Source organism: Heliangelus exortis, chromosome 1 (assembly GCF_036169615.1).
Source record: "Heliangelus exortis chromosome 1, bHelExo1.hap1, whole genome shotgun sequence".
Taxonomy (NCBI): domain Eukaryota; kingdom Metazoa; phylum Chordata; class Aves; order Apodiformes; family Trochilidae; genus Heliangelus; species Heliangelus exortis.
The window spans coordinates 164,231,881-164,250,492 of record NC_092422.1 but is presented as its reverse complement, the minus strand read 5'-3'; the positions used below and the strand labels follow the sequence as shown (position 1 = coordinate 164,250,492).

The 18,612-nt window shown below is 41.5% G+C and overlaps 1 protein-coding gene across 6 annotated transcripts in view; it reads left to right on the top strand.

Moving 5' to 3' along the window:
• The window catches only part of TBC1D30 (TBC1 domain family member 30), a 55,399-nt gene that overhangs the window by 13,676 nt on the left and 23,111 nt on the right, over positions 1-18,612 (top strand). For 3 of the 6 annotated variants that reach the window (XM_071733482.1, XM_071733480.1, XM_071733481.1), the window contains 2 exons: positions 17,366-17,427; positions 17,840-17,905. In XM_071733482.1, coding sequence (XP_071589583.1) covers positions 17,366-17,427; positions 17,840-17,905 — 128 coding nt within the window. Of the gene's footprint in view, positions 1-11,360; positions 11,738-16,742; positions 16,762-17,365; positions 17,428-17,839; positions 17,906-18,612 lie in introns of those variants that run through there. The other 3 variants (XM_071733479.1, XM_071733478.1, XM_071733483.1) reach the window with 3 other exon arrangements.

Sequence of the window (18,612 nt, the reverse complement as noted above, 5' to 3'; positions counted from 1 at the left end):
TTGATTTGCCTCATAGGTCCCTGAAAAACTGGAGAAGCAAGGCTTTCATTTAGTCAGCCTGATTATGTTGTGGTTAAATAAGACAAGGTGCTGCTTCCCAGATAGTTTTGGGAACAGCATGAAATGGAGCTGATCCAGTTCCAGCACTGGGTGTCTTCCTGGGGCAGGGCAAATGTTGATCAAGAGGGTAGGGGTGGGCTGCATGGCCCAGCAGAGCAAAGGTCTCAGACCACAGAGGTAGTCACACCCTTTGCTGTGAGGTGTTCTCAACATCCAGGATAGACTCTAGAAATTTATTGTGCAAGGAAGCAAGGAATTAGCAAGGGAGCTTGCTGTACAGCTGGTGCTTTCAAAGGTTCTGTGTGGAGGAGTGCACATGAATATATTTGTATTTCACCAGTCCTTTAGGCTCTTCTGAACCAGTGACATTCCTGCAGTTAGTGAAAGGCCATGGCATCTATGGCAAATGCTGGACAATCAAGATGTAAGGGTTTATTTGTGTGTATAAGCTCACAGCAGGGGGTGGCTGTGTGACCATAGCTGTAGCACAATGTCATTGCTATCTTTAATCTTCCTCTGACAAGCTTTTGGATGGGGACAAAACCTAAAATAAAAAGTTGTGCAATTGGACTGTATGAATAATCTTTCACACTTGTCTAGTTCAGCACTATCTCCTCTTTTAGTTTTTCTGGGGATTACACTTTCAGCACACCGAAAATGCCCAGCAGGGAATGCAGCATGAAACACAGATGGGTTTTATCTCTGAACATGGCACATGCTAAATGTTCTTTGGTTGAGCTAGCCTTTGAAGAAAAGATTTCCTGGATACTGAAGATCAAATGGAAGATAACAGCTGCTTGGGATAATTAGTTCCAGGAACAGACTGATTTATAGAGCATCAGGCAGTGCTACCAGCTATGTTTCTGCAGCTTTGTGAGATAAGTTTGATGTTTGAAAACAAGATGCTAGAAAAGTGGGCTGTGAACTTAGTCTGTTTGGATCAACAGTCCTGTTTACGATTACTTACTGGGGCAGCTCTGGAGGAAGAGTTAAATGAAAAACTCAGATCTTAAAAGGCTTTTCTCCTTGGAGCTGTTAATAACCTGAATTTGTCTTACTGAGCAGTAAATGAGTGTTCCTCACATACCTTTGAAATTTTGCCAAGTTCATGTTCCATGCCCGTGTTACATCATCTCAGTAGAACACTTTCTAAGAAGAAAGTGACACAAATGTATAATTTCTATTTCTTTCTTAGAAATTGGAAACCTCTTGCTATGGTTTGCCTGAAATCATAACAGCCTGGTGCTGATCAATGTTTTCCCTTTATCCATACAATGAATATGGCCAAAATACAGAGCATGGACAGTTTTTGGTTCTTGGGTTGGATTAGACATTGTTGATAGCTAACAGTTTAATGTGGGGGCTTTTTGGTGTGGTGGTTGGGGGGGTTTTTTCTCCTTATGTTACTGCTAATTTCTTATCTCATTCAGTGGTCACTGAAAGCAGTAGCTATTGGGTCCTTGATCCTGAAGGATCCACTGAGACTAAAGGAAATCAGAATGAGGGGGTAATCAACGTACACAGCCGATAGGTTTTTTTTAAATCTGAGGAATTAAATGTTTATAATAATATCTAGAGAGGCCCAGTGAAGTCAGGAACCTAATGAGCTGATCACTGGACAAACACATGATACAAGGCTCTCTGAAAAACAAACTTTTAATGAGACAAGACCACTTGAGATCTGGTAGAGGAATGAAGTGAGATTTCCCAGGCTGTGCAATGGGGAATAAACAGAGCTTTGCTCTTACCAGAACTCATGCTTGCAAGTATTGTATATGTTCCAAATCAATTTTAGTGCTTCAAGGCTTCAGTATTAAATGAGCCTTTGATTAAGCCTAAACAGATTCAGTTCAATAAACTTGTCCTGTGAGAGTGATTTATGAACTGAAATTTTGTTATTTAAAAAGGAAGCTTGGAATAATGTTGTCGTGACTGATAACTGTTTTCTCCTCTTCATCTTACTCACGAACTTCAGCAAAAAAACCCTCTCTGTGTCAAACTGGCTTAGATGACTAACATGCACACTTTTTGCAGGAAGGGGAGGTGGTAGTTTGAGTTTTGTTTGCTTTGTTAGTGGCTTCCTTTTCCAACACTTGCAGAATGTTCTCTGAGAAGCTATTACCCACATGGGAGATTAAGGGAATATTGTGATCTGGAGGACCTGCAGTTGCAAAAGCCTTGTGTACACGCAAAACTTTGTGGGCTGTTTCTTTACAGAACCAGTGGCATCTGCAAATGGGAACCAATGTATCTGTGATCATGGAACTTGAGCTGTGGTGGAGGACTTCTGTACTGACTGATCAAAATTGTGGTTCCAAGAGCTCTAGGAAGTTTATATTGACTTCTCTTGGAGTGAACCCCATTCCTACCCCCAACTCTAGAAAGGGTTTTGTTTCTATTCCTGTGTAACAGAGCTCTGTTTGCAGAGGCCCGGGTGTACTGGGAGAGGGAAAATCTCTGCTACAAGCAGGAATCTCTTATCCTTGGGCAGTGCAGGAACAGCCTGACCCTTTGTGTATCTAATGAAAGCCTTGTGCAGCCTGAGCCTGACGTCCTTAGCATGATGGCAAATAAGTACTCAACAACATATAAAAGCTTATTTATAAAGCTGGTCCCATTCCCATAGTGTTTCCTGGCCTAAAGCAAAGGCATTTTGTGGTTAGCAATTTTTCTAACTTCAGCAATTACTTTTTTTATCTAAGATCTTTGAAGTGTTGTGTCTGTGGATAAACCTTGTCTTGGGGACATAGGGTGGTTTTTCTTTCATTAATTATGTTGGGGGGATTAAAATCTTGTGGTTTCTGAAATAGCAACTCAGACTGATGAAGCTGGTGATGTACAGTGTAAAATCCAATTTCTGTTCTAGCTGCAATTCATAAGATTCTAACGAAAGGAAAGCAGCTCAGTATAGAGCTGGGAGCCTGAAATCTGCTATGAGCTCCTTTCTTCTGCAATGTTATTGAAAGTATGCCTACAAATCATACCTGCCAGATTTTTTTTCATATATTGCATTAGTTTTTCTGAAGGCTCAATGATTTGTGTTTTTTTAAATGATCATGTAGCACTTAAGAAGACTTCTGGGGTGTGAATGTTGGCCAAGATATGCATTTACTTTGTATTGTATAGCAAGGTTAGGGAACATTTAATTTTTATGGTTATGCTTTTCAGCAATATTTTATGTAGGCCTCTTCAACTGTTTTTCTTTTTAAGGTATTCCATACCAAAATAATACTTTTAATTCTGTGCGTCAGTAGAGACAGCTAATTTCTCTGATCAAAAACGGGCATTTGCTTTCTGAGACCTCACTTCAACTCATTACTTTGTGTTTAATTTAAAAGGTCCTGTCTATGTATTTTATCGAGCATGTAAGCACTGCTATAGCTTTTATTCCAGTTGTTAACTCTAGGCTTTATGTTGCTCGTTACTACAGCAGTTAAAATATATTGTTTCTTTGCATGACATGTCTTTTACCTTGCTCATGAGATGCAATTATCTGCTTAATGTAATTTTATGTGATCTGCTTTACTGTTATAGTTGGCATATGAAGGTGATGAGTAAAATAAATCTATTCCCTGCCTTCCCCACCCCATTTCTTTTATTTTATTCCTCAGGATAAGAGAGATTTCTGTGCTCCTCAAATGGCAATTTTAACTTTAGAGTTTGTTTATACAGTTGAACCAAATTAGAAAAAAATAATACGAAACCTGTTTTTGAATTCACCCCTCCCTCCCTGCTTCACATGAGTAGATAATTTACTTACTTTTCTGTCATTTTTCTCTGATTAAGAGAAGTTGTGCATTTGAGACACAGAAAGCTTCTGCAAACTTTTTTTGCTGAGTATACTTTTCTCCTTTTGAAAGACAACATATATACGTATAAAGAACTAGATGTAGTAGGGGACTTCACCGTGTGATTAACACACCACTTAGTTGTTTTTTTTTTTTTGTTTTGTTTTAAATTTATTTTATTTTTTGTTTTAGTGTTTGTACATAGATTTTCACATGAGTGCTAGGTGCCAATGCTTCTCTTTTGGTCATTTGTAGATCTAGTCCAATTCTTGCTCTCATTGCTTTAATATCCAACCAAGGCTGTTCCCAGCCTACTCTTCCCTCTTGTCAAATCCCTGTAATTTCTCACTCAGTATTCCAGGTTAGCTCATGCCTCCCACCTCCATCCCACGCTTTGTTTTAAAACAAGCACCCTCTCCATTTCCCCCCATGTTGTTATTTCCTTGTATATGTTTAACCATGCTGAACTGGAGATGATGATTAAAACCTAATGCCTCAGCTCTCTTCTTGACCTTATGCCTTCATGTGTGTCCTTTGGTATTCATCTTTGCCATGAAGTCTAGAGAAACACAATGGCAGCTCTTACATTAACACAACTGTTCACCATGCTTTTCAATATCACCTGACTATCTCCTTATGCTCCTACATATGCTAATATGTTTTCTTTTCTCTTCTTTCTTTTCAAGCAGAGGGTCTGTTTTTTGCACTGCTTGTACAGCACCTACTGCAATAATGCTGCAGCCCAGAATTAGGATTTATGGGCACTGCAATGAATACAAATAGTTTTAATAGAATATCAGGCAGACTCAGTCATGCAAGTTTGTTGTCCTCTGTTACTGGTATAATAAGAGGAACTAGCTTCTGTCTTGTGATCAAGCAATATGATATCTAAGCCCCCCCCCCTTTTTTTTTTTCCTCTACAGATAAGTTCCAAGTTAAATCTCAGCCTTGTCCTTTCAGTGCAGGCACTGAGCCCTGCGTTAAGATGAAGGTTTCCACATCCCATCTATTTTGTATTGTCAGAATTAATTTTTTTCTTCTGAAATATTTGAGATGCCTCTGCTCTGTGGTGTATGATGTTTAAAAAACATGAGTTAGTTGCTACTTTTCAGGAATTCTTTCAATTCTTTCCTGTTAAGTTCTAATGGGCCTGGAGTGAAATAGGCCACCCTTTGTACCCGGGCTTTTGGCACTGGTTTCTCTCACTTGTGTGCTTAGACTTGGTGAATTATCAGCAAATTTAATTCTTCTTTCCTCAAACCTGATTTGACCTAGGAACTCCAGATGCTGCAATATAGTGGCTTTTTTAATTGTGTGGTGGTGAGAGTTGGTGACATATGTGAGTTAATAATTTGTGATGTGAAGCATTTGAATATTAACATATTCCTAGTTTTCAATGTGATTGTGTAGTAGAAACAGGTTTAATAAAAGCCAGGAGCTCACTGCTGGGTGCTTTCCTAAAGAGCTAAGGAAAATGGGGGCTTCATGCTCTATTGGATTGAGTGTAGGTCTAGGAGACAGGTACATCAGTTCTGCTGTTGCTGGCCTTAGCCCTGGTACTGTACAGAGGTCAAGTCTTTCTGTACCTCCCTCATTCATGGAAATAGCTCTTTACAAATGGAGTGGGGTTATAGATGGGTTCAAGAAGGTTGCAGGCACGTCTCTACTTGTGTTTTGGCAACCTGTGATGCTTTGGAGGGCTCCCATATTCCCACCTACCTGATCTGATTGCATGAGCATCTTGTGCTACTCTTAAGAACAACCTATTTGAGGGACTGTGGTCAGCCTTATCTGCACTGATTCACTGCCTAAAAATGTGGTGCCTCCCTAGATGGGAAAGTGGTTATCACAGCTCCACCTTTTTGTGCTGTGAACTGTTAGAAACTGCTTTCACAACTGATTTACAGATGCCTGCATTACAGTTATTTCAAGTGTTTTCATTGATGCAAGAAATTTTTGGCATACTTCTTGGGGTATATTGTATCTGCCAAAAATTTCAAGAAGCACTATAATTAAATATATTATTCAACTTGAAATACACTTACTACACTTACTAGGTGTTACTGTCCATTGTTCCCAAAAAAGAAATTACAGCATATGTTTGTGGGCAGGTGATATTGGGGTCAAGGTGACCTGGCTCTGTTGAAAGGACCTTCTGTTTGCTCATCAGTCCTGTCTTAGTCTATGCACATATGCAGTATGGAAGGCAGGAGCAGATAGTCTGTATTGGGAGGGAATGATGAAGAAAAATACTAGAGATCATAATGAAGAATCTTGATACTTGAGTTCTCTCTTGATTGAATCCTGATTGTGATAAGCTGAAGGATCATGTGTACATACAGTTGTGAGCTTCTCACAGGAGTAATAGGCTTGTATATTAATTTCCTGTTGAAAGAGATACACTACAATAAACAGTGCTGTTTTAATAGTGTTCTCTAGATCAGTCCTCAATAGATTTGGCTAAACAATGTGCAGGTAATATATTCTCTTTCATACATCTTAGCTATAACAAAGCCCCGGACCTGGGAGCACTCTCTGGTAAGATAATTCTCCAGATCCTCTCTTTGTCTTAAACCCTTCTAGAAAAGTCAGCTTTTTTAGGGCTTTCTTAAAGAAAAGGTTCTTTTAAAAAGTACTTACTGTGTTATCAGTTTTTGAAGGGGGAAATAACTGAGGTTATGTGCCTGACGTCTAAAGGAAGAGGAAGCATCGGACTAAAACTGAGTTGGTTTGGATTCACATCTCAGCTCTGTTGAGTGTTTCCTGATACTAATCATTTAAATCTTGGTTCTTTGTTTCTGAAAATCATAGATGCTATTTCCTGCCCATTGTGTAGTTTATGTTTGGACTGAATACCTTTGTAGGGAAAGATTGGCTCTGCTTTTTTTGTCTGTGATATTTAATATAGGACGCAGTGAGGGCCTGACCTCTTTTGTGACATTTATGTACAAAGTGATACAAATGATGACTAACACAGTGGAAAAGTTTAAAATATTCATGCTGTATTGATGAGACGCTGGTGTGTCAACACACTACACTATTTTCCTGAGCCCTGCTTGCTGAAAGTGGGTAAAATGAACCTTCTCTAGGCATGAAGACAGTAGCAAAACTTAATTTTTGCATTGGTTCTTGAACCGTTCCTTGTCCAGTAAAAAAACCCCTGGATTGCTTGTCTGAAAACAGAGACCAGCTAGATGGCAGAACTGAATCTGTTAGTCCAAAATCACCTTTTTTTTTCTGTGTAACACAGGTCTGTCCACTCCTACCTGTAGACTCCCTCCTCATGTGGTCATGCAGCTGTGGATATGTGGAACAGTGCCAGCCTGTGCTTGGTGGTGCACCCAAAGGTTACAGCTAGCTGGTGGATCAGAATGTCTGCTTGCCTGCAGTGCCTGAGGTGGGGAGTCAGTAACAGAGTCTGTAGAGCAGCACTGGCAGTGCAGGAGGTGATGGGTTACTGGCAGAATGAGGTGGGAGAAGTGCTGGCCTGTGCCACCTTCAGTGTCAAAGAGCCAACAAGCCAGAGGCCTCTTTTCAAGCTGTCAGAGGTGGCTCCAACTTGTGAGCTGGAGGAGTGTAAAGCTCCATGTGGGTCATGCTTGTTTTTAGGCTTTTGGAATCAAGCAGAAGGAAGTGGGGCTAGTTTTGATAGAGGGGATGTTTAATGACAGAACACGGATAGAACTGGGTAGGATAGGAGTTTTGTTCTCCAGTGGTGAAGGTGGTTTAATGGGCTAAATGTATTTAGAATAGTTTTGCCTCCTGGGAGAATATCAAACTGCCTTATTGTTTCTTCCTTCAAAGTGGGCACGCTTAATTCCATGTGTCTTCTCTCATATACTACTCTATGAAAGGGAAAGCTTTTCACTTTTGAAGCTCATGATGAACTAGAATGCACATCAGAATATGTTGGTGCAGATGTAAAAGTTTATGATTTGCTGGCTTCTGTAGAGAACATTTGAAGCCATGTGGTAATGGGGTTAAATTTTCTGGTTCCATCTTGAGGGCTCTTAAAGGCAGTATACAGAACTCTGGGGCTTAGCAGACAACAGCCCTATGATGTTGTCAGTGCAATAGGTTTTGCCTTGTGGTTGTAATACTTTTTTCCCTCTCATCCTGTTGATATATCTTTCTTTCTGATATTTGCTATGCAGCTGGTGTAGTGATGCTGCCCAAACATAATTTCTAAAATGCTTTGGGATGAACCATATTGCAGTATTAACATAAGATATATTTATTACTATTTTTTTTTATGCATAGGTGTTCCTAAAAGTATTTTTGCTAACATAGGTGTCCAGAATCATGGCAGCAAGTTTTCCCCCAAAACTTTCCCTTTTTTGCTGAGATATTGTGCTGTGAATCAGAATTACAAGAGTTGTGTACATTTTTCTGTGACATAGAGGGAACAACGTGGAGTTCATGAAATAAAGTGATCCATCTGAAGATGTCTTACCATTTTTTGTCTTTTGATGACATTCAGTCCTCATTGCACATATTACAAGAGAGCCAGTGAACTTCTCCTTGCAGTTTTCCTGGATTTGGGTAGTTGAAGCTCCCTGCAAACAAACGTGTCCTTTTCTTTAAAGCAACATTGGTTTATGGCCCCATTTCTGCTGCTATTCCTGTCACTGCCCCATCTGTATTCCTTTCTAGCTGCCTGGTTTTTATGTCATTGTTTCAGTGCAGACTGAAGAGAAGTGGGCTGAGGAACAGTGAGGTTTGAGGGCATTGGAGCAGGTTTCTCTGTTTCAGAACCTGGCGGTGATTGTAAGACTGATCACCAAAAGGCTGATTGTAACAATTGAGCAAGTTATATGAGTGAACTAATATTTCTTATGAAGTATGCTTTGTCCTTAAGAATGCATGGTTAGCTGGTGGTGGTAATACTGCAAGGAGGCATCAAATGAGGACATAAGTTTCCTCTTTTTTGTGGAAGTGAGCCTTTTGTGTCACAGGGAGGGTAGAAAGCAAGGTCCCCGCTTGATTATTACAAAATATCTAGAGCTGAAATATCTTGGCTTATCAAAACTGTTTGATTTAAAAAAAAAAAATTAAGTATTTTTTTCTAAATCTGTTCTGAGTATCATCTGTCTTGTCAATAATTGCAGCTGGGGACTTGTGGGCATGGCCAGACCTCTCTGCATTGGTGGATCAAAGTAGATCCATGATGGCTTGTGATATCCTTAAGTTCAGATTTGTTGTATTTTCACCCACCTGGAACTATGGTGATTTGTCTGAAATTTCCCTGTTGTTGAAGACTCTTCCAGTGGTGAATATGGAAAATTTATACAAGCTGCTGACATGCAGTGTCATACTTAGATGTCTGCAAGTCCAGGGAGTGGTGCAGAACACATTTGGGCACAGGCAAATTAAAGGCTTTGCCGATTGGTGTTTAAAACCCAATGTCATCCACTTTTTTAGAAGCTAGGCTCTTGCCCTTAAGAAATGTATACATATGCTTAATGGGAGGCTTTATCTCTAAAATCCATTTGTGCTAATGATCTACTGAGCTAAAAAAAACATTAGTATAGCTTGGCTTCTTCATTTTATCTCCTGAAGTTAGTTTTCTATCTCTAGTTTCTTTCTAGTTAGTTATCTCCTGAAGTTACTCTTTCTTAAGAGTAATGTTGTGTTAATTGACTGGCATGTGGAATAAGTTCCTTAATGGTATGCTGGTCCTTAAAAGTAGCCACATCCCAGGTTACAGAATGATTACCTCGATTGTTTCCTGTCTTCTTATGTGGTGACAAGATGACAAGTAGGAGGAATAGCAGTAATGAGGACATGAATTCCCCCTTCAAGAGCTGGTTATCCTCATCGGTTAAACACTGATGTCTTTCACAGAGATTATTTGCAATTGTTTAAAAATTGAAGGCAACATATGATTGTGTTGAGTTTAGTGTAATGACTCACTGTATAGATTATGAGGAATTTATAAAACTTTGTCTCTGGCTCCTGAGATTTTGGGCAACAGCATGTGCTGGTGTTGGGTTAGCCGGTCTTGAAATGATCCAAGAATGATGTAGTGCTCTTTGCATAAGGTGCTTAAGGAAGAGGAGAATAATATTAGACCAATTACATGGTTATTTCTGTATTTAAATGCTTCTTTTACAGTCCAGTTGGTACAATCTGTACACCTAGGGGGATTAATTCATTCCAAATTTGATGCTCTAGCCACTAAATCATCATCTCCAGCTGGCACTGAAATGAAGTGATTTGCATCATCTACATCAGCAGGGAAGTGTCACCTTTGTTAAAAAAAGAACCACCGACACACAGACTTAATTATCTATTCAGAGTGCCAGCTAGCAGCTCAAGTGAAGTGACTTTTTTCTAAGACTGAACAAGATATTTAAAGAGGCATGGTCAAAACCATGCTTCTCTGAACAACCAGCAGTAACTTCCAAAGATACCTATAACTGATATTTTAAAAGCCTTGTTTCTGTGCTTTATATTGTGTATTTGTTACATAATTGACTTCACTGCTTTTCTTTCTAGTTTTTTCCTATCTGTAATGTGGTTCAGAAAATTAGCCTTTTAGTAAAGGAACAAATTGTTGTTTCACAGCTACAGATGTTGTCTGGTAGATTGAGACTTTTGGTTTGTTTGATTAATGCTTTGTGATAAATCTACTCTCCTTTTGCAGAAATGCTGAGTGGTTTAGATCGTAAAAGCTGTCATTATTTCAAATACTTTTCCTTCTTGTCAGTCAAACCCCTTATTTGAAATTCTGTATCAAACCCTTTTAAGATGTGGTTAGGTCAAATAGCACTGGAAAACGCATCTAATAACATGCTGTTGAGTAGCTTCTTTTAACTATTTAGCCCATATCATCAGGAGTAAGTGTGGTTGTGGTTTAGATTCACAGAAAAGGCTGTTATTGTAGTTGAGGATGTTTAAAGTCTCTGTGTTGGAGGGTCAGAAACACAGAAATGTGCTCAGCCCCCTTGCTCTTGCTGCTGCTGGGGCTGTCCCTGACCCCAGCCTGGCCTCAGGACCTGACCCCAGCCCATCCTGGCATGGAGATGCTGTTAACATTCATCACTCTTCCCTTCATTCATGTTCTGGTAGCACTTGTGGGCCTTTTTGTGTACTTGTGTACCCCTTTTTTGAAAGGAGTAGGGGGACTAGTAGGGGGGGCATCTGTACATGTCCAGCTGTAGGTTGAAGTCCAACAGAAGAAATCTTTTTTGCTGGGTGTTTAGCTTATTTCCTCCTCAGCAGAAATTTCCACATTTCCTCCTGTTCACAGGCGTTAAGTGAGATGTGCCAGTGCTTGGTGTGTGGGGTGATGTCCTGGAGCCCTTTGCTGCCGCCCAGCCCCACCGCTGCTGCCCGGGCTCCCTTTGTGCTTAACGGGAGCTGCTGCTCCTCTTCGCCTGCTGCATCCCAGGTGGTGCTGGAGGAAGAGGAGAGGCTGCCGGTTTATTCAGGCAGTGATGCTAGGATTGTGGGCGGGAACAACTCCTTTTTTTTATTTTTTTATTTTTTTTTCTCTCTCCCCTCCTTTTTTTTTTTTTTTTTCTTTTCCCCTCTTCCCTTTCTCCTCTCCTTGTCCTCCCTCTTCCCCACCTCGACTTTGCTGTCTCTGCACTGCAGATCCCCGCTATCCGGGAGAGCCTCCTCCTCCTCCGCCGCGCAGCCCGCCCTGCCATGCCCCTCACCCCGCTGCCCTAGGGCGAGCGTTCGGGTCCGGCTGGCGGGGAGTGCCCGGCGGGCCGGGGCTGCCATGAGGCAGGACAGGCTGACGGGCTCGCTGCGGCGCGGGGGGCGATGCCTGAAGCGGCAGAGCTCGGGCGGCGGGGTGGGCACCATCCTCAGCAACGTCCTCAAGAAACGCAGCTGCATCTCCCGGACGGCGCCGCGCCTGCTCTGCACCTTGGAGCCAGGTAACTCGCTCCCCCGTAACTCGCTCCCCCGTACCCGCTCCCCCCCGTCCGGTCGGCAGCTGCACTCCCGTAAGCGGCTTAGCGGGAAAGGGAAGGGGGAGCGGCCCCGGCGCCTGCCCGCGGAGGCGGCTCGGCTCGGAGGACGCGGCCGGTGGGCGATGGGGGCCGCGGGTAGGCGAAGCGGGGGGCGGCGAGGGTAGCGCCCCGGAGGCAGCGGCCGCCGGCCCCGGCCCGAGGCAGATGGCCACATCTCGGCGGCCGCGGCGAGGTCAGCCTCGGTGGGACCCGGCCTGCGTGAGGCGCCGCAGCCGCGGCCTGAAGCGCGGAGAGCGGCGGCCGAGGCTGCGAGGGTCCCGCCCGGTGTCGGGGCGGGGAACGGGGCCTGCGCGGCCGCCCCGGGCTGCGGAGCGGGTGGAGGCAGGTGCGAGGCAGCCCCGGAGACGGGACCGGGCCCACCGCAAGCGTTGGGCCGGAGGCGTCCGCGGGCCCTGCGGGAGAGGCAGAGCCGCTGCCTCTCTGCCCGGGAGGCTCCTTCTGCTCCCGGATCGCGGCTCTGCGCTTCAGCTCTCCCGTCGCCTTTCCGCGCTCCTCCCGCCCGGCGTCGCCGCCTCGCAGCGGTTTTGTGCCGCCTGGCTGTGCCCCATCCCTGCCCTCTCCCTCCCCTTTGCCCGTCGCCGCTTCCCGCCAGCCTCTCTCGGTCTCCACCGCCGGGGCCGTGCGATCCCCCCTCCGCTTCCCCAGACCTTTCCCCCTGAACCTGCTAACACTACGCTTGCCGGAGACCCCTCCTCCCACCCAGCCTTTGTCTGCCGAAGGGTGTTGTCTGAATTCCCAACTGTGCCTTTCCTAAGTGGGAAGGCATCAGCTCTGTGGCTTTTTTTTTTTGCTTTTTTTTCCCGAATCGTGCTTCAGTACCAAAATCTTTTAAGGACCAGATGGTCAGGCAACAACGCGTGTTAGCTCCAGGGAATTGGGCTCTCAGCAGAAGCACTGATGGGTGATCTTTACTGAATGCAAGATTCTAGCTCTCTGCCGTCAAATTTTTGGATCATCTGGTGTTTTTGTGAAGTACTGGAAATTTAAATTCAATTTGCAATGTTAGAGCTGTCACTTGTAGCTAAAATGCTGTTGATTTGTTTGCCTAATCCTAGAGATCTGCAAAACGTGTCAGTCCAAGGTCTACTGAAATGTTGAGCAACACATAGAAATACGTAAAATTCAGTTTGTTATTGTACTAGCTGTGTGTGTGTGTCAGGCACACAGTGCTGACTGCCTCTAGCTTTGAGATGAATTTCAGATGCTTATGACTGGAAAGGTCTCAGATATGTTCTGATATAGGCTTATGGGGTGGCTGTTATCAATGAGATTTCCTGACTCATAATTCTCACAAAACCCTGCAGTAGTCTTCTAATATCTCAGGTAATGATGTTATCTGGATAATGATGTTCTTTTACTTACATTCCCACAAAGATCAGGGGAGGTGATTTGAGTTGTAACCACGAATCCCATAGTCTTAAAGCTAGGAAATCCCACTGGGTTGGGGTTTCCATATTGTTTCCATATTGTAAGTAAACACAATAATACCAGTCAGGATGCATGCTTTTGTAGAGCAAAGGAGACAGGACACCTAATGAGCCTTAAAAAAAATAATCATAGAATCCTCTAAGCTGAATGAAGTTTCCTTCAGATTTTCTTGATGTCTGTATCAGCTGTCTGTTTATATTGGGAAGTTTCTCTAGACTGCAGATTTTAGATGTGCTTTGATACATCCCAGTGAGCTCTTGACTCCTGACAAAAGCGATTTCATGCAGTTACTCAAAATGCTCCTTTTATTTCTCATTTTCCAGAGGAAAACATTTACAGATAAATTACCAGGCAAGGCTAAGGATCTTCCTGAAACAACAAGCAATAATAAGGTTTATGTTGCCACTTTTCCCCCCAAGTTTAGGCTCCCTCTGCACACAAAGCTGCTTTAAGCCTTTTTCCTCCTTTGTTATGATAAAATATTTATTGCCTTTCCACGGGAGAGGTTTCCACAGCTGCTTTTAAGTACAGTCAGGAACCTAATCATGTGCTTTTCTAAGTTTGAAGCTGTGGTTATATAGCTCTCATGCATACACCAGCACAGATTGTCCTCCTACATTTTTTTTGGTTTATAATTTCTGAAAAATTCTCAGGATTGGCCTCATCCTTTTGTTTAATGTTTGTCAGGATTTGATTCCATCAGCCAGGTACTTGGCTGACAACAACATTTTTCTCCCTTCTTGTGGCTCATTAGGTGGTTCTGTGCTACATTTTGGTGAGGCAGTGGGAGACTTTGAGAATCCTAGGGCTATAATCTCCCTCTTACAGCCTTCTGTTGTCAGGACTCATTGCGTATTTTATGTGGAAAAGCTCATGGGTCTGGGTTTTGTGGATTTTTATCTTCTTCTTTTTAAAATAGCTTTCTTACTGTATCTTCTGATGACTTGGTTGCAAAGGCATTGAACAGACCTTATTTTGGCCTTCCCCTACCCTTCAGAAATTGACTTACCTAACACAGGTATTTTTGTGTGTGCTTATATTTGTGGAGCTAATAATTCATATGTGTTCCCAACACATTCCTGCTTACATAAGTTAATACATTTTTTAGGTATGAAGCATCAGTTGAAAGTGTATGAAAAGGAGGTGATACTTAATATGTCAGGTGACACTGTAGCCTGTCTGGCTTGATGTAAAAGGGCTGAGTTGTAGTGGCAGCTCTGACAGACACCAAGAGTAAGGACTATTGCTGTGTACATGATACATTTCTGCTAGGCTGTCCATGCAGAGGAGCTGTGAAGAAAAGTTGCCCTAAGGCCCCAAGAGGTCTTTTCTCTAAAGAGCATGTGCTTATATAATGGAGAGGAATGTGATCCAAACATGAAAATTTGACAAAAAATGGGAAAATCCAGTGAAGATGGGTGCAGAAGTTCCATGGTGGGATTGGATGGGTGTGGAGTACTGAGGGGTGGGGAGAAAACCAGGAGCAGCTGTGCTTAACAAGGTGGTGCTTGTACCAGAAATAAGTAACAGGCAATGAAGTGCTGCTTCCCAGCTTGCTGTTTGCCTTCCTGATGAGGTCCCAAGTAGCTCCTGGGTGTGTATAACCTTCCTTTCTCTGTCTGTACTGCAACACAAAATGCAGCTTTTTACTTGCTGTATTCTTGTTGAACAAGGTTGTCATTTGTTGGTTTTAGGAATTATTATCCCAAGATTATTTAAAAGGGACAGGAATGATGAACCATCCCTCTGTGATCTGTGGCTCCTCCCCTGTCACAAAATCATTACATAATTTTATTTTGGAATATTAAAAACTGGGAACAAAGAAGGGGGCACAGACTTCATGTCTTCTATTAGAGGGTACACTACAGTACATGGCCTGACCTTGCCATGCTAAAGAGAATGCACCATGTTGTGTGACATTGCCACATTTCTTCTCATTTCTAGTAATTTTCACACCTGTCAAAATTGTTTGCTATGATTTAATAAATCCTCTGGTAGGCAGAGATTCGAGGGTCTCACTTCAGTGTCATTTAATAAAGACAGACAGCAATCTGGGCCCCTGTGTTAGTGCCATGGTCATGATGTTAATGGAAATAATATTTCACTGTATTCAGAGGTTATGTCTTGCTGTGCTTGATCTTTTGCAGATGTGGCTGACTCTTCTTGCATCTTTCTCTTGAAATTTATTAGAGCAAAGTTGTTACTGGGATCTCTAAGTCTTAGAAAACTGTGAAGTTATTTAGTATTTGGCTGCTGAGTTGGAAATGAATACGTGATTATTTTGGAAAGCTATTGCTTCTTTGCTACAAGGCAGTGTTAGATAACATGTCAACATCTGTTACCTTAACAAAAGGCATTCTTGGTTGTAGTATCTTTTTGTATCTATTAGGGTTTTCCAGTACTTACCTCTAGATTGCTTGGGAATGAGACTCCCTTTTTTGCATTTACAGCAAATGTGGTACAATTTCATCTTAGTAGGTTACTGGCAGTGTTACATTGCTTTGAATTATTATGAAGAGATTTACCTATTAGGAGTCCCTGCTGAGTGCCATGGAATTATGGGGAAGAATACTAATAAACAGCTGCTTCCAGGAATAACTGTTAATCCTTTAATGTTTTTTTTCCAGGCATTTCTATTATGGTTTGAATCTTCTCTTTTTCTAGCCAGATCTGACAAGCAGGGATTGACACTTTCAAATCTGAAGCAGGGAAATGAAAGCACCAACCCCCATGTCTCAATGATGCAATTATAAAATGCTAGAGTTCTAAACATGAGGTTTTAAACAATACTGGCATTTGTGTGAATTTTCTTTCTTTCTCTTTCCTCTCACCCTACCAAAGCAGTGGGGTAGGGGGGGAAGAAAAAACCTTGAAGGAGGAAGCTTTTTCTCTAAATATACATTTATCAAGCAGTAAGGTTTTAAAATTACTTATCTCCACTTCAGAATGCAAATGCCAAAAGGGATTTTGCATCCCATAATTAGCAAATGCCACTGCAGTTTGGGTTTCTGTCATATGCACAGGCTTAGTCTTTCAAAACGCTGAGTATTACTGGTGAGTTGATAAGTGTAGATTTTATAGACTTAAAACCTTGCAGGATTGATTTTTGATTTTTTTTTTTTTTTTAAATATATATACACATAGCTATTAAAGTAGGTATTAATGGAATCATAGAATGGTTTTGCTTGGAAGGGACCTTGAAGATCATCGTTCAGCTTGATATTCTAGAAAGACAGGAAGCTATGCATAATAAATTTAAATATGGAGCAATAATTTCTAGTAGATTATGGAGGAAAAAAATAATTATGGTTTTTATCCTTTCTTCTGGAAGAAGAGAGGGGGAGAGAGGGAGAGGAGGTGGTGTTCAGCACCCGAGTCCTGGACAGCGGCTGCTGAAGGTCCAGGGAGCTGAGCACCGAAACTGGGGGAAATCAGGAAAAGTACAAGTGATGCTGTTCTACCCCTTCTGTCAGACCCCAGTGCCACAGTCAGGATCCAGTGTAGGCCAAATATGAGTTCCTACTTTCTTATGCAATATTGTATTTTACAGACTTACTTGTGGGCATGGTTTATAAGAATTAGGATAAGTTGCTCGTACAGGCAAAATAAAATCTAAGCTTAAATAAGGATTCTGACCAAATGTACTTTATATTGTGAGGCATTGTAGAAAAAATTAATGATTTTAGTATAATTTTAGTACCTCCAAATGAGTTTTGAGTACTGTAGTGTCAAGAAGTTGGGGTAGGTGGAAAGAAACTGTCTCTGTAGATATTTTTCTGTGGTTGCATATGAGAGTTTGCAGTGTAATACTGTAGTCTGTAAAATTGCTAAGTTTGTGATTTTACAGTGAAATTAGTTGTGCCAAACTGCATCATTAAAGAGGGTATTACTGTATTTGAAAAACATTTTGTCCTTGTACTTTTGAACGTGTGCTTTGAATTCGTTGTGAAGAAAGTAATTAATAGAAAGAGGTTGAAATGCAGCTGTTGAAATATGTAACTGAAATCTTATGTTCTTATTTAAATTGTGGGTTGCTTGCTGTATTTTTTTTTCCTTCTAAGCTAAATTAATTAATGACTTTTTTTTTTTTCTTTTTGTTTCTAGGGGTTGATACAAAATTGAAGTTCACTCTTGAACCCTCTTTAGGTCAAAATGGTTTTCAGCAGGTAATTTGATTAATTTTTCTCTTGAGTTTAGAAAGAAGTGGGCTCCCTTCAATCAAGGTACTTGCTCTAATTCAGAAGTGCATCTGACATCATGATGTCAGCATCTTATTTGCAATTGCACCAAGAGCTCTCCCATTAGTGTTTGGAAAATGTAATAGGCTTTCATTGTTTCCTCAGCTATTTCATAAGTCTTTGTGTCCTGGAATATTCCATAGTTGTTATATTAGTAAGTAATTCGTATATATTTTCCCAGTGAGTGGCCTAAACAGTTAAACTCTGATATGTAAAATGAAATGAATGTGCTTGTCTGCAGTGCTGTTGCATAACTAATGTTGGACTTTATTGTTTTATTATTAGTTTATTGTTAAACTAATGTTGGATTTTATGCATTTTTGGATGCTATTCCTTGTAGTGGCATGATGCGCTCAAAGCAGTGGCCAGGTTGCCGACAGGAATACCCAAAGAATGGCGCAGGAAGGTAGGTGGATCCGAGTGCTCTGTGGGACATAGTGCCTGTGGTTCCTCAGGAGAGAGAGGTGAATGACATCAGTGGTTTTTTTTTAACAAATATTTGGAGTTTTTAAGATAAAGTTGTCATGCGGATTTTTCTTACTTTACATTCTTCGGTGCTAACCTCTCAGGGCAGCTGGAGAGACCAAAGAGACAGGTGAAAATGATGTTTTCAATAGTTGAGCTCTTTCTGCCTGAGGCTTAGGTAACTTATTTTGGTGCAGATGTTATTGCTTCGTTCTGTCAGTCTCAAGGAATTGCACTGGTGAAGCTGTCTCCCACCTGAAGATGAAATGAAAGGAGAGCACATCTCCAGTGTAAACTGTTATGCTATGAAGGTGAAGTTGATAGATGCTGCTGCTGACAAGAATGCTCATGGAAACGTTTGATGGGGGAAAGGCAGATTGCCTAAATTAGGAAAGTTCAGAATCAGTAATGTGGAATGGTAGAGTGCAACATTAATGGGAAATTGCACAGACTTAGTGTTGTAGGAGAGGGTCCAGTGGGATTTTGCTGTACTTCATTGCTTTCTTCAACAATGTTTGAAGCTTAAAAAAATAAAAACGGTGTCTATTAATTTTTTCTATAAAACTGATTCAGATGATCTCAGATTTAAAAATGCAATTTTTAAAAAAAAAAGCATTTTTAAAGCTTTATAAATATATAAAAGAAGAA